Consider the following 15011-nt stretch of genomic DNA (forward strand, 5'->3'; position numbering starts at 1 on the left):
AGGGCTGTCAGTACTTGGTCAGTTGGGTCCTTCGACCGTGCTCTCCGGTGCTATGGCCGCCCCACCGCAGCTACGGGCTCTTCTCCAGGCTGTCAACAAGCTGCTGCGCCAGCGCCGTTACCACGCTGCGCTGGCCGTGATAAAGGGCTTCCGGAACGGGGCTGTGTGAGTAGGGCCGCGGAGGTTGGTCAGGGCTGAGGGACAGGCTTACCTGGGGTCGTGATTTCGAGGCCCGGGGCCACTGTGCTGTACGTTCCCTAGGAGGCCTCTGTATATTTCGGTGCCCTGTTGGTGCAGTAGGCGTAGGTTTCTGGGTTCCAGTCACCTTACCAGTCTGGGGCTTCCTCTGTCCTGCATCTAGGTCCTCTGTCCTTTTCAGCCTGGCACTCTTGGCTTAGTTGCTTCCTGTGCCAGCACCTGTATCCTCTCACTGGGCCTAATTCATCTCATCTTGCCTTGTGCCCTTTGGCCTACTTGGCTTCTATGGCTCTGTATGCACAAAAGAAACTGGACTCTGTCCTTTAGCAAACAGGTGGTCACCTACTGCCTTATAGGTTCCAATAGTTGCCAACGGCTTCACATCTATATGTGACTTCACCTCATCCTTCATTTTCACTGGGGACTCATGAGAAGTGACAGCGAATGTATGTAAGAGAAAGTAGCTGATATTTGCTGGGTAAATTGATCTCACTCCCTCATAGGTAGGAGAGGAGAGCTTGGGCTCGTTTTGCTTGACTGGTGCCGGGAGGGGAGCTCCGGCTTCTTTAGACTTCATGCCTCAGAGAAGCCAAAGTCTCCTAAAGTTGGCATCCTGGTAGCTGTGTGTGGCATGGTGGCAAGTGTGTCAATTGCCAGGATTTAAAACCTGGTGTCAGCATCCATGACCAAATCATTTAGGCTTTCTGGGTCTCACTTTCTAAAAAATAGGTCCCCCAGAGTACTTCTATCCTGTTTGAGGACTGAGTCAGTGTGTGAAATGTTCTCACGGTCCCTGGTTTGTGTCTGTATGCTGACGGATGTTGGTATAGGTACGCGGTCTGCCTGGCTCATGAACCCTTTTAAGATGCCTGCTTCCTGTTCTTTACTCTCTTTCTCTACAGTCCGTGTCATCATCAGACACTGAATAATCTTTTTCCTGGTCCATGTCTCTCACTAAAAAGTGTGCTTCATCAGCCTGGGCTGGTGTACATGCCCGTCATTGCAACACTTGGGAGGTTGGAACGATCATATTTGTGCAAAATAATGAGCCCCAGGTCATCCTGGGCTACAACAGGAACAAAAAGAGCTCCTCAAGGATGGACATCTGTATCTAGATTGTCCTCTGTGTGTCCTGGTACTCAGTCTGTTATAGACATTCAAATTTTCCTTTGTGGATGTTTGAAAACTAGGAATTACTCTTGTCTCTGCCTCGCAGATGGATGGACTGTGATTAAGGCAGGTCTGTCAATTGTTCCCTGATCACATCATCTCAGTGTTACTGTTGGGATTCAAACTCAGAATGGATGCAGAGTCAGGTAGAAATTAGGTCCTACTGAATCTGGCCAGATCATATCAGACACTCTTTGACCAGGATGGGATGAACCCGGAGGTAACATCAGTAGCCCCTTTGCCAGGTATGTACTCTACAGAGCAGGAGCTGGCCCCTGTGCCAGCAACCATTGCCCAATATGGTCTTTGTACAGCTGACCCTCTGCCACCTCTCTCTGTGTCCTCCTCAGTGGACCCTCCCAGACAGCACAGACACTTTCTAGGGTCAGGTGCTTGGGCTCTAATCCCATGCTTTGTTTTAAAAACTGAACAATTTGTTGTCTTTTCTGGCCTTACTGTCCTCCTTTGTAAAATTAAAACTATAAACTCAGCCAGTCCTGAGTTCCCAAGGCAAGTGCTGTGTTTGTGAAGAGATGTGGTCAGTTTAGAGAGGTCAACATGGATGACTGAGATGTTTGAACTTTGTGAACATTTCACTTACCCCTGACTAGTTCACAAGTGTGACTTGCCCTTGTGCACAGTGTGCACGAAGACCACCTTAATGTCATTTCCATCACTTCTTGTTTGAGAAACGGTCTCACTGGCCTGGAATGTTACCAGATGGCTAGTTGGCCATCAACATCCAAGAATCTCCACCACTTACCTCACTGTTTCTTTGGATACAGGTGCTCATCACTAAGCCTTGCTTTTGATGTGGGTTCCAGGGTTTCCAAATTTAGGTCCTTGCACTTATAAGGCACCATTCTAGCCTCTACCTTAATTAAAAACAAAAAACCAAACCAACCTACCAAACAAAACCCAGGGTATCACTGTGGAGCTTAGGTTAACCTCAAAGTCAAGGTCTCCTGTCTCAGCCAAACAATGTCTGATACTACAGGCATGATGTAACACATCTCATCTGAATTTGAGGATTCTGAGTAGGGGCTTGTCAGATATAGGGACTTGAGGACAGGCTGCATGTCTCTAGCATAAAAGGAGGGCTCTGGCTGCCTGGAGGAGGCTGAAGGCCTCTGTGTAGGAGAAGGAGATAAGGTTTTGAAGGTGCTGCAAGCAGGGCGGCCACAGGGACTGAGATGGGAACTTCCTGGCCGTTGCCAGGCAGAGGGGAAGATAAAAAAGCGTCCTGCTGCCTTCTGCAACAAAAACACTATATAAAGTTGTTAGCTTTAAAGTTTTCCTTTAATTTCATCTTTTAAAAGTTAGGTAACTCATTCACAAAAGTCAGGGGCACTCACTTAGCATGCAAGAGGCCCTGAGTTCCATCCCCAACTCTAAATAAAGTTGTTAGACAAATGTCCTCTGCCATCAGCCCCTCTCTGTGGAGACTGTCCCTCGTGTGTCTTCATCCAGAGTGTTGTATGTACACACAAACACCAACCCCCCACCCTGAGTGATTTGCTTTTGAAATGTTAATGTATAGAGCACCTCCCTCACCTCACTCCTTTGCTACACTGCTCACACTTTTCCACGTTGCTCTTGTAAATCCCAAAGAGCCCCAGAGCCAGCAGGCATTTCCCAACGAGGGCTTTGTACATCTCCCGTTTCTGCGCTCCCTGCATCCTCCTCCTTGGTGAACCTTCTTGGCCCTCTGTGGTCATATTCTCCAGCTCGAATCCTAACGCTTTTAGTCTGAATATTGAATGATTCTTCATCTCTTCTGACCTCCATTTTCTCTTTTTAAAAAAGTTAAATTAATTGCTTTTTTTTGCCTTTTGTTTTTGTTTTTTGTTTTGTTTTGTTTTGTTTTGTTTTGTTTTTTTGAGACAGGGTTTCTCTGTGTAGCCCTGGCTGTCCTGGAACTCACTCTGTAGCCCAGGTTGGCCTCGAACTCAGAAATCCGCTTGCCTTTGCCTCCCAAATTAATTACTTTTTAAGGTATTTTTTTTGTGTGTGTATGAATGCTTTGCCCACATGTATGCATATGTGCCGTGTACATGCTCCATGCAAGCCAGAAGAGGGTGAGAGACCCCCTGCAGCTGGAGACATGGATGGTCGTGAGCTACCACGGGGTGCTGAGAACTGAACTCGAGCCCTCTGCAATGCTCGTTCTTACCCACTGAGCCATCTCAGTGGTTGCCAGGCAGAGGGGAAGATGATTCCTTTATTTGCCTCATAATATAATAATTCCTCAGTCCCAATCTAGAGTTTTGTCCTGGCTGACCTGGAACTCCGTGTAGACCAGGCTGGCTTTGAATTCACACAGAACTTCGTGCCTCTCTGCCTTTAAGTGTTGGGATTAAAGACTCGAAGGCATGCACCACCACACTTAGCTTGGTAGAGGGAAAGCATTCTCCCCACCCCCACCTCTCTCATGTACATGCTCGAGTGGGTATGTGGGTGGATAAGTATGAAGGTCAGAGGTTGACGTTAGTTCTCTTCCTCCATCACATTCTGCATTGGCTTTTGTGGCCGCGCCTGGAGCTCATCCATTGCCTAGGCTGGCTGAGCAGTGAGCTCCAAGCCTCTGCGTGGCCATCTCTGTCCCCGTGGTCTGGGATTGCTGATGAGGTCCACTGCTATTGGGTCCTCGAGGTCACTGTGCGAGCACTTTACTTCCCGAGCCATTTACCCTGTGCCTGATTCCAGCCATTTGCTGTTTCATGCAAGTACTGGGCTAATGGCGTTGTCTGTGGAGTTTCTCCCTCCAACCCCCCTGGCTTTTTTTGAGACAGGGTTTCCTGTGTAGCCCTGGCTGTCTTGAAACTTGCTCTGTAGACCAGGCTGGCCTCAAACTCAGAGATCCACCTGCTTCTGCCTCCCCAGTGATGGAGCTCCTCTGTTTTGAAGCCTACAATGAATATTCCTGTATATTCAGGTAACAACAGTATGCGGCTCACAACCATTGTCTCAGGCCTTCATTGTCCCAGGCCTTCAAGGGATTTTAGAAATAAGGGTAAAGGTGTATCTTAGGGTTACTAATGCTGTGATGAAATACCATGACCAAAAGCAACTTAGAAAGGGTTTAGTTGGCTTACACAGCCTAAGTCACAGTCCACTGAAGGAAGCCAAGGCAGGAACTCAGACAAGGCAGAACCCTGGAGGCAGGAGCTAATGCAGAAGCCTGGAGGGGTGCTGCTTACTGACTTGCTTCTCATGGCTTCTAGAAACCAGGACCATCACCCCACAGTTGACATCACCCATGGCCTGGGCCCATCACTCACTAATTAAGAAAATGCTCCGTAGGCTTGCCGGCCCACAGCTTGATCCTATGGAGGGATTTTCTCATTGAGGTTCCTCTCTCTCAAATTACTGTTACTGTATTAAGTTAATATAAAACCAGCTAGCATATATGTCCACACACATACACAAATAAATAATTTTTAAAATACCAAACACAATAATAATAATAATAATAATAATAATTTTTTTTAAAAAAGAAAAAAGCCGGGCGGTGGTGGCGCACGCCTTTGATCCCAGCACTTGGGAGGCAGAGGCAGGTGGATTTCTGAGTTCGAGGCCAGCCTGGTCTACAGAGTGAGTTCCAGGACAGCCAGGGCTACACAGAGAAACCCTGTCTTGAAAAACCAATAAATAAATAAATAAATAAATAAATAAATAAATAAATAGTAATAATAAATTCTTGGTATGGTGACATTCGCCTTTAATTTCAGCACTCAGAAGGTATAGGCAGGCACATCTCTGTGAGGGTTTTCTTGTTTTGTTTTTTGTTTTTTGAGACAGGGTTTCTCTGTATAACTGTCTTGGCTGTTCTGTAACTTCCTTTGTAGACCAGGCTGGCCTTGAATTCAAAGAGATCTGAACCTGCAGGATTCTGACTGCCTCTGCTTCCCAAGAGTTGGGATTAAAGGTGTGCACCACCTCCCCGGGCCTTTATGAGGGGGTGTTGCTGTTGTTGTTGTTGTTTTGTTATGGTTGTTGTTTCGGTGGCGGTGGCGGTGATGTTTTGTTTTTGAGGCAGGGTCTCACTTTGTAGCCCTGACTTCTCTAGAACTCACTATGCAGACCAGGCTGGACTTCAACTCAGAGAGACCCGGTTGGGATCTAAGGTGTGCACCAGCCACTCGGCCTCTCTGAGCTGGAAGCTGGCTTGGTGTACACGTTGAGTTCTAGCCTGGCTAGTGGTACATAGTAAGATTCTGTATCAGCGAATGATGTAATGAAATCAGTATTAGTGATAACAATAATCAATCAAATTTAAAATTAATAAGCGATGAACCTGGCTGTAGTATGAAATACACGAAGGAGCTGAGGGCATGTCTCTGCAAAGCCAGGTGGGTGGGAATGGTGGCCACCTTTTGCATACTTCAGTTTCTCCCCTTAGAATTATACCCATCTATCCCTCTAAAGTTTAGCATTCCTTTTTAGTTGGGAAAACTGAGACTCGGAGAAGGTAAAGGTAAGCCAAAGGCCACTCTATCAGGAAGGTCTAGAACTTGAACCCAGATATAAATAGAGAGCTGACATTATTTTCTCTCCCATGGGGTATCAGAGTTGGGGGTGGGAGAGAGGACCAGGGGTCCAAGGGAGAGGTGGAAAACTTCTACAGCAATGGGTTAGTGACTGTTTTCTTCTGTTTCTACAGCTACGGAGTCAAAATCCGGGCACCTCATGCACTGGTGATGACCTTTCTCTTCAGGAGTGGCAGGTACCTACCTTCCCTGCATACCGTGGGGAGAGAGTGCCCAGCCCTCAGGCCAGCATGGCTGTAGTAGTTTCCTAGATGGGACTAGCTTCCCTGTGCCCCTGTTCTTCCTAAAGGCCAACTCTGATTCTATGTCCCTGACTTGAAAATGCCTATGGCTCCTCACTGTCCTCTGAAGAGATCCAGCTGGCAGGTCTGGCCTTCAGGCCTTCTGCAGCCTGGCCACAGCCGTGTCCCACAATGTCCCATGTGGGCTTCCTTAGCACATGCCTGGGCCTTCCACTCTCACATGCACACCTGCACTGATGCTATATCCCCAGGCCCTCCAGGTCTTTTTGTTTTGTTCAGTTTTGGTTTTGAGACAAGGTCCCACATTGTTTTGTTTGTTTGGTTGGTTGGTTTTTGTTTTTCAAGACAGGGTTTCTCTGTGTGGCTCTGGCTATCCTGGAATTTGCTGGTGCATGCCCACTTCCAGGAATACCCTGGCTTCCTCTAGCAAGCCTTTATTTGCTTCCTGGAAACCTGTCCAGTCTTCTGGGAATCAGTCTCTGTTCTTCCGTCACCGGCTTCAGTGTCCCAGCCTTCTTTTGAGTTCCTTTATCCCTTCCTTCATGGACTTACTCAGAAGATTCACGGCAGTCCAGTTTTTGTGGCTATAGACACACCTGCGGCTTATAAGAATCCTACCCAGGGATTGGAGCGATGGCGCCATTGGTTACGAGCACTTGTTGGCTTTTCATAGGACCTAAGTTTAGTTCTTAGCACTCACATGGTGGCTAAAACACTCGTATACATAAAACAGAAAATAAATACATCCAAAAAAAATCATACTCAGAGGGCAGGTTAAATCTAAGTTGCCGGGCGGTGGTGGCGCACGACTTTAATCCCAGCACTTGGGAGGCAGAGGTAGGCAGATTTCTCAATTCGAGGCCAGCCTGGTCTACAGAGTGAGTTCCAGGACAGCCAGGGCTACACAGAGAAACCCTGTCTCGAAAAACCAAAAACCAAAAAACAAAAACAAAAACAAACAAACAAACAAACAAAAAAACTAAGTTGCAAGAGTTCTGTTTTGACATTTTTATTTTACTTATCTTTGGGGAGGAGGGTTGCCCTCCCAATCTCATCTTTCCCTTTCCCCTCCCTCCCCTTCTCTTTCCCCCTCTCCTTCTCTCTCTAGAGCCAGGAACATAGTAGGCATGCACACCTGCACTGATGCTATATCCCCAGGCCCTCCAGGTCTTTTTGTTTTGTTCAGTTTTGGTTTTGAGACAAGGTCCCACATTGTTTTGTTTGTTTGGTTGGTTGGTTTTTGTTTTTCAAGACAGGGTTTCTCTGTGTGGCTCTGGCTATCCTGGAATTTGCTCTATAGACCAGACTGGCCTGGAACTCACAGAGGTCCACCTACCTGGTGTGTGCCACCATGCCTAGCTCAAATCATTTTTTTAAAACCTGAACTTATTCACTCGGTCACCGAGTACTTAGTGAATATCTATTATGAGGTGGACACCGTTTGGGCGGCTAAAGAGAGAGCCGTGAACAAAGCAGACAGGGATCTCTGCTCTTCCAGCAGGAGATAATCAGAACAGGAGGCCAGGGGCAGTGGGCATGTGCCTGGTCAGGTGGAAATTGGCCACCAGAGGGTTGAAAGGGAGAGGCTATCTAGGGTCATATCAGGAACCGGACCAGGCCTGTTCAGCTCTAAGCCTGAGAGAAGAGCTTGTTTTCCTTTTAAGTGAGAACAGAAAACTAGCTTTGGAGCAGGGGCATGCCACTATTTGACTTCCCACAGGGTTGGGTTTTTTTTTTAAGATTTATTTTTATTTTTAGTTATGTATCTTTGAATATGCACACATGAGTGGAGGTGCCCTTGTGGAGCCTTTGGGGATGGACCCTGACATGGGTGCTGGGAACTGAACTCGGGTCCTCTGTGAGAGCAGTATGCACTCTTAACCTCTGAGCCATCTCTCCAACCCTTGTGGGAAGCACCCCATGTTTCTTTTCCCTTTTGCTCCTTGAGATGAAGTCTTGCTTTGTTGTCAGCATGCCCTCCCAATTGAAGGCTTGAGTCCCACCTCAGCCTCCCAAACACTGGGAGGATGGGTTTCGTGGCTTCCGTATGTGTGAGAGCATGAAGACATTTGTTGCCTGGTTGAGAACAGCTTGGAGAGAGAAGAGGGAACCACACAAAAGTAGAAACCATGGAGCATCCTTGGTAGCCGCCCAGAGCTGGGTGGTGGCTGGGAAGACAGCAGTCAGACTCTGAGACAGTTTCTAGGGAAGGTCACTGCCAGCTACTTACCTTTTCAGGGTTGGTTTTGTTTTTGTTATTGTTATTTCGAGGCACAGTCTCACAGTGCCTCACACAGGATGTGTGGTGGCCTCACACAGAGGTCCGCATACCTCTGCCTTCTCAAGTGCTGGGATTAACGGCAAGCAACAGAATGTTTGGTCTTACTTTTTTGTTTTTTGAGACAGAGATTTTGCTTCATAGCTCAGGCTGGTCTCCAATTCCCAATCTTCCTGTTTCACCCAGGAATACAGGAATGTGTCACCCTGCCCAATTGTAATCCAACTTTCTTCCTTTAAAAATGGTATTCATAGCTAGACATGGTGGCATTTGGGAGGTAGAGGCAGGTGGATCTCTGAGTTCCAAACAGTCTAGTCTATGTAGTGAGTTTTTAGACGGCCAGGGCTGCATAAAAAGACCCTGTCTCAAATAATCAGCCAGCTAACCCATAAACAAACAAAGGTACTCATGGGGCCCAGGTCCTCAAGAGCCAAGAACCAGCTGCTGCTGGCTTTTCCCAGTCACCTGACATACTCCCACCATGCCCTTGTATACTCTGCTCTATCGCTGGGTTGTCTTTGCTGCCCCCTAGTGGGCCTGTAGAGATGGCTCAGCCATTGTGAATGTCTGTTGGTCTTATAGAGGACTGGAATTTGGTTCCTGCCTCAGCCACCAACAGCTCACAATTCCCTGTAGCTCCAGGTCCAGGGAATCTAGTGTCCTTTTCTGGTCTCTGTAGGTATCCACATGCAAGCAAGACACCCCCCCCCACTAAGTTCTTCTTTAACTCAAAAGGAGGAGCAGTTGCAGTTAGCTGACCTCACTCCCCTTCTCCACACACAGCCCCTGTTCATAGTCCACACTGGCCTCTCTCCATTGCTTCATTCCCTTCCTCTGTGTCTGTCCTTCGGGCCTTTGTGTCCAGTGAGTCTTATGCCCAGAAAGCAGCATGCTCTTCTCATGGATTCCTTCCTGTCCTTCAGATTCCAGGACAACCTGCTGTCAACGTCAGTGTCTAATTCTTGTCTTGCTCCCGGCTCATAAGCCCCACAAAGGCAGAAAGCAGATCTGTCCTTTCTCAGAATTCATTTTTTTTTAAAGATTTATTTATTTATTATATATGAATACACTGTAGCTGTCTTCAGACACACCAGAAGAGGGCATCAGATCTCATTACAGATGGTTGTGAGCCACCATGTGGTTGCTGGGATTTGAACTCAGGACCTCTGGAAGTGCGGTCAGTGCTCTTAACCACTGAGCCATCTCTCCAGCCCCCTTTCTCAGAATTCAATCTGCAGATCCAGCTTGTAATTTTTTTACTCACCTCTTCTATTTGTTGAGCACCTACTATGTGCCAGACCCCATTCTATTCTCTGCCCTCAAGACAAATAAATCTAGACCCTGCTTTGCAGGAGGTTATACTGAGGACCAGGAAACTTAATAAAGCAGCTTACAGATGCTAAGTGGTGATAAGAGCCATGAAGGACGGGTGAGGAAGATCGGCACTCCTTATCACAAGGTGTCAGGAAGTGACTCCAGTCTGGTGAGAGAGCTATGCTCCTCAGGACATGGAGCACCCTTGCCTAATTCAGACCTGTGTGTACACCCGGGAAACCTGCCTGGACCAGCTGGGCCTGTACTCACAGGGCTTTCTGTTTGTGCAGTCTCCGAGAGAAGCTGCAGGCCATTCTGAAAGCCACATACACCCACTCTCGGAACCTAGCCTGCTTTGTGTTCGCCTATAAGAGTCTCCATGCCCTGCAGTCCCACGTGCAAGGCGAGAGCCATCAGATACACTCTTTCCTGGCTGCCTTCATCGGGGGGCTCCTGCTGTTTGGAGAGAACAACAACATCAATAGCCAGGTAAAGGCTGCCCTGAGGCGGGGTGGGGCCAGTGGGGGGGGCCCTTTAGTTGAACATGAACTCTTGGCCAGCATCCGTGTCTGAGGTCTAAGAATCACCAGTCCCCGTGTGACCTTGTGTCTGTGTCATTTCTCCCTAGATTTTCCCATTTTGGGGAGGGGGATGTTTTTAGGGTAGGGTTTCACTGTATAGCCTTGTACACCTCACTCTGTAGACCAGGCTGGCCTTGAAATCTCAGAGATCTGTTTGCCTTTGCCTCCTGAGTTCTGGGATTAAAGGCATGCATCAGCATCACCTAGCAATGTTTTCCCCTTTTGTAAACCAAACCACCGCCGGAATCCAACGGTTGCCCACATCAATGTACCTGCTGCTCTTTGGGTAAGATCTTGGTAGTGGTGGTGGTGGTTGGGACAGGTTTCATCTTGTGTAGGCAGGCCTTGAGCTGTATGTAGCTGAGGCTTGGCTTGAACTCCTGATGGTCTTGCCTTGATCCAGGTGCTGAGATTACAGATATGCATCACCTGGATGGTACAATGAGTTTTTAAATTGTTAATTTATGTGTGTGCCTCTGTGTGAGGTGTGTACCGGTGTGTGGGTATCCATGGAGGCCAGAAGAGGGCGTCTGGAGCTGAAGTTGTGTGCCACTGCCCTATGTGGGTGCTAGGAATCGAACTCTGTCCTCTGCAAGAACTGCCAGTGCCCTTAACTGCTGACTCACCTCTCCAGCCTAAGATTTTTTTTTTCTTAAATATACTTTGACCTGGGTGTGGTAGTACACTGAGAGACTAAGGCCTCGATTTGAAGCCAGCCTAGGCTGCATCTTAAAACAAACAAGCAGAACTCAGTGAAATTGAAAATAGGAAATCAAAAGAGAAAAGCAGGTTCTCTGCAAAGATGATAAAATCAATAAGTCTCCACCCAGGATCATCTACAAAGACTTTTTACCAGTACTAGAAAGACACAGGTTAAGTTTAATGTCTTGTGTACATTAAAAGACCTTGAGGAGTCTCAGCACTCAGAAGGCAAAGGCAGGAGGATCTGTGTGAGTTGGAGGCCAGCCTGGTCTACATAGTGAGTTCCAGGACAGGAAGAACTACATAGAGAGACCCTGTCTCAAAAAACAAAGAAAAAACAAGCAAACAAATCTTGAGGGCCTGTGAGGCCCTCAGCAGGTGAAGTTGTCTGCCATTGAGTCTGACAACTTAATTTGATCCCTGGGACTCACACGGTGGAAAGAAGCACTTCCCAAAGGCTTTCCTCTGATCTCTTTACATGTGCTATGGGATACTCACCCTGCACCCCCTGAAAAAATTAGTAAGAAATGAAATATAAAAGTTTTAAAGATCTTGAATACCATGGATCACTATTCTTTTTTGTTGTTGTTGTTGTTTTTTCGAGACAGGGTTTCTCTGTGTAGCCCTGGCTGTCCTGGAACTCACTCTGTAGACCAGGCTGGCCTCGAACTCAGAAATCTGCCTGCCTCTGCCTCCCAAGTGCTGGGATTAAAGCCGAGCGCCATCACCGCCCGGCAGAAACTCTATTTTTGCAACTTGGTAGCTGATATGAAATAGATGATTCTTTAGGAAGAAAAAGGTGCCCAGGTCACACAGGAAAGACAGTGTGGGTGGCCAGCATCTGCTAAGAGGGCGGACTCTGCCTGGCTTGCTCCCAAGTGCTCAGAGACATTATGCTAAAATCAGAAAATAAATGGAAAAGAAAGGCCTCCCCCCCCCCATAACTCAAGCTGTTGATGCAGCCAATCCCTGCTGTCTGAGCTTGCTCCGGGGTATGGCTAGGGCTTCGTTGTCCCTCATGCCTGGCGCATGGAGATGAGGAAGGGGACTGGCCTTTGGCCATCATACACTGGCGGTCTGTACATGTGTCAGACTGTGGGAACATTTTCATTTTGTAAGGAAGTTTTCTGAGTTCTTTTTTATGTATGAATGTTTTGCCTATTTGTGTGTCTGTGCACCATAAGTGTGCCTAGTACCCATGGAGGCCAGAAGAGGGCATTGGATCCCCTGGAACTGGAGTTACACATGGTTGTGAGCCACTGTGTGGATGCTGGGAATTGAACATGGGTCTCCTGGAAGAACAGCCAGTGTTCTTTTTGTTTTGTTTTGTTTGTTTGTTTGTTTGTTTGTTTGTTTGTTTTTCGAGACAGGGTTTCTCTGGCTGTCCTGGAACTCACTCTGTAGACCAGGCTGGCCTCAAACCCAGAAATCCACCTGCCTCTGCCTCTCAAGTGCTGGGATTAAAGGATTAAAGGTGTGTGCGACCACTGCCCGGCTGTCAGCCAGTGTTCTTAACTCCTGAGCCATCTCTCTAGCTCCAGATTTTTTTTTTTAAGGTTTTCAAAATAAGGTTTTTCTTTAGACCTGGCTGTCCTGGAACTCTGAAGACCAGGCTGGCCTCAAACTGAGAGATCAGCCTGCCTCTGCCTCCTAAGTGCTGGGACTAAAGGCATGCACCACCACCACCCAGCTCCTTCTTTCTTTTAAAACATTATTTTTCTTTTATATTTCGGAGTGTTTGCCTACATGTATGTGTATGCACCATATGCAGGCCTGGTACCTGGGAAGCCAAAAAAGGGTATTAGATGCCCTGGAATAGGAGTTACAGAAAATAGTGAGCCACCATGTGGGTGCTGGGGACTGAACCTGGGTTCTCTGTAAGAGCAGCAAGTGCTCTTAACTGCTGAGCCATCTCTCCAGCCCCTTTTATTTTTTGAGACAAGGTCTCATGTTACTCAGGCTGTCCTCAAACTCAACATATAGCTGAGACTGGCCTTGAACTCCTACTGCCTCTGCTTCCTCAGCATTTGCATGGTAGGCATGTGTCACCAGCTGTTTTATTTTTCTTACAGTGTCTTGCTCTGTAGCCCAAGATGGCCTTAAGTCTTGGCAGTTCTCCCTGAGCCTCCAGGGCTCTGGAGTTACAGCTGTGGATGGCCAGCCTGGCTTAATTTATTCCTTTTTGTTCCTAGGTAGTATAGGAGCACCACAGGGTTGTTGTTGTTGTTGTTGTCATCTTAGTCTGTCGTTGAAGGACATTCAGGCAGTTCCTAGCTTTGGAATATTACAAGCAGAGCTGAGAAGAACACTCTTGTATAGATTCTTCTGTGAACATAAGTTTTAGTTTTTCTGGGAGAAAAGCCCAAGAGTGTAATTGTGGGTTGTGTGGTATATGCATGCTTGGTTTTAAAACAACCTGCCAAGAAAGAGAAAGAAAAAACCCCAACAACCCTCTGCCAAGCTGTTCCCCAGAGTGACTGTCATTTTTACATTCTCACCAGGGAGACAGGCATGACTTGCCTACTTTCTCCACATCCTAGCTAACATTTACTTTGTTGCGTGGTTTATTTTATCCATGTTTTAAATTTTTTATTTGTGTGCATTCGTGTGTGTGTGTGTGCGCGCGCGTGTGTGATATGATAAGTGCCAGCATGTACCTCCCACCGTGTATGTGTGGAGATCAGAGGACAACTCTTGGAAGTTGGTTCTTTCCTTCCACTGTTGACTCTGGGATCTAACCTAGCTTGCCAGGCTTTTGCTGCAAGTGCCCTCAACCCCTACTCCACCTCGCTGGCCCTGTCTTAGCCACTGTGACAGTCATCTCATTGCGCCTTGACTCTGCCTTTCCCTAACGGCATCTCCTCATTGTCATTAACTTGCCACAGTACAACCTCTTTGATGAGACCTTCATGTCTCTTATTCATTTTCCAGTTAGAATATTTCATGCTTTACTTTTGAGCTCTCAGGACTTTTTTGAAATCACCTCCATGCTGATGCTTTGCAGATATGCATTGCGAATGTCTCTCATCTGTAACTTTTCTTTCTCTGAGATAAGGTCTTGACATGTAGCCGCTGTTGGCCTGGAATTTATTCCATACATTCAGCTGGCTTCACAGAGGGAAAAAATGCATGTAATTCATTTTAAAAACTTCTAATAAAAACTTCTAAAATGGAACCAGGCGTAGTGGTTCATGTATTTAATCCCAGTACTTAGGAAGCAGAGGCAGGAGGATCTCTGTGAGTTCAAGGCCAGCCTGGTCTACATAATGAGTTTCAGGACAGCCAGGGCTACACGATGATACACTGTCTTGAAAGATAAAAAGACAAAAAACACCAATAACAATAAAACAATAATAATACACGAAGGCTGACAGGATAACTCAGCAGGTTAAGTGCTTGCTGCCAAAGCTGATGACCTGAGTTACATCCCTGGGACCGTGTAATAGGAGGAGAGGGCAAACTTCAAGTTATCCTTGAAGAAGCTAGGCATAGTGTCCTCTGGCTTACACACACACACACACACACACACACACACACACACACGCACAAATAAGTAAATACATTATTATTATTACTATTACTATTACTTTTTTAAAGCCCGGCACAGAAGCTTCATGATTCCAGTTTTTTGGAGATAGAAAGAGGTGATCCTTGAACTCCCTGGTCAGTCAGCCTAGCCAGGCTGGTACATTCCAGGTTCACTGAGAAAACCTTGTCTCACAAATAGGGTAGAGGACAGGATGGATCCATAGCTAAGAGACCTAGAATGCTTTTAAATCTTTAAAAAGAGAAAACATTTGTATGTTAAAAGATTTCACGGGCTGGTGAGATGGCTCAGAGGTTAAGAGCACTGACTGCTCTTCCAGAGGTCATGAGTTCAAATCCCAGCAACCACATGGTGGCTCACAACCATCGGTAATGATATCTGATGCCCTCTTGTGGGGTGTCTGAAGACAGCTACAGTGTACTTACATAT

At 46.9% G+C, this 15011-nt stretch overlaps 1 protein-coding gene across 1 annotated transcript in view; it reads left to right on the forward strand.

The window, feature by feature from the left end:
• The window catches only part of Pxmp4 (peroxisomal membrane protein 4), a 16732-nt gene continuing 1721 nt past the window's right edge, over nt 1-15011 (forward strand). The window contains exons 1-3 of the mRNA XM_028775336.1: nt 1-165; nt 6032-6094; nt 10043-10241. Of these exons, the coding sequence (XP_028631169.1) occupies nt 53-165; nt 6032-6094; nt 10043-10241 (375 nt within the window). The 5' untranslated portion in view covers nt 1-52. The remainder of the gene's footprint in view (nt 166-6031; nt 6095-10042; nt 10242-15011) is intronic.

This window comes from Grammomys surdaster, unplaced genomic scaffold (genome assembly GCF_004785775.1).
Source record: "Grammomys surdaster isolate TR1022 unplaced genomic scaffold, NIH_TR_1.0 254, whole genome shotgun sequence".
Lineage (NCBI taxonomy): Eukaryota > Metazoa > Chordata > Mammalia > Rodentia > Muridae > Grammomys > Grammomys surdaster.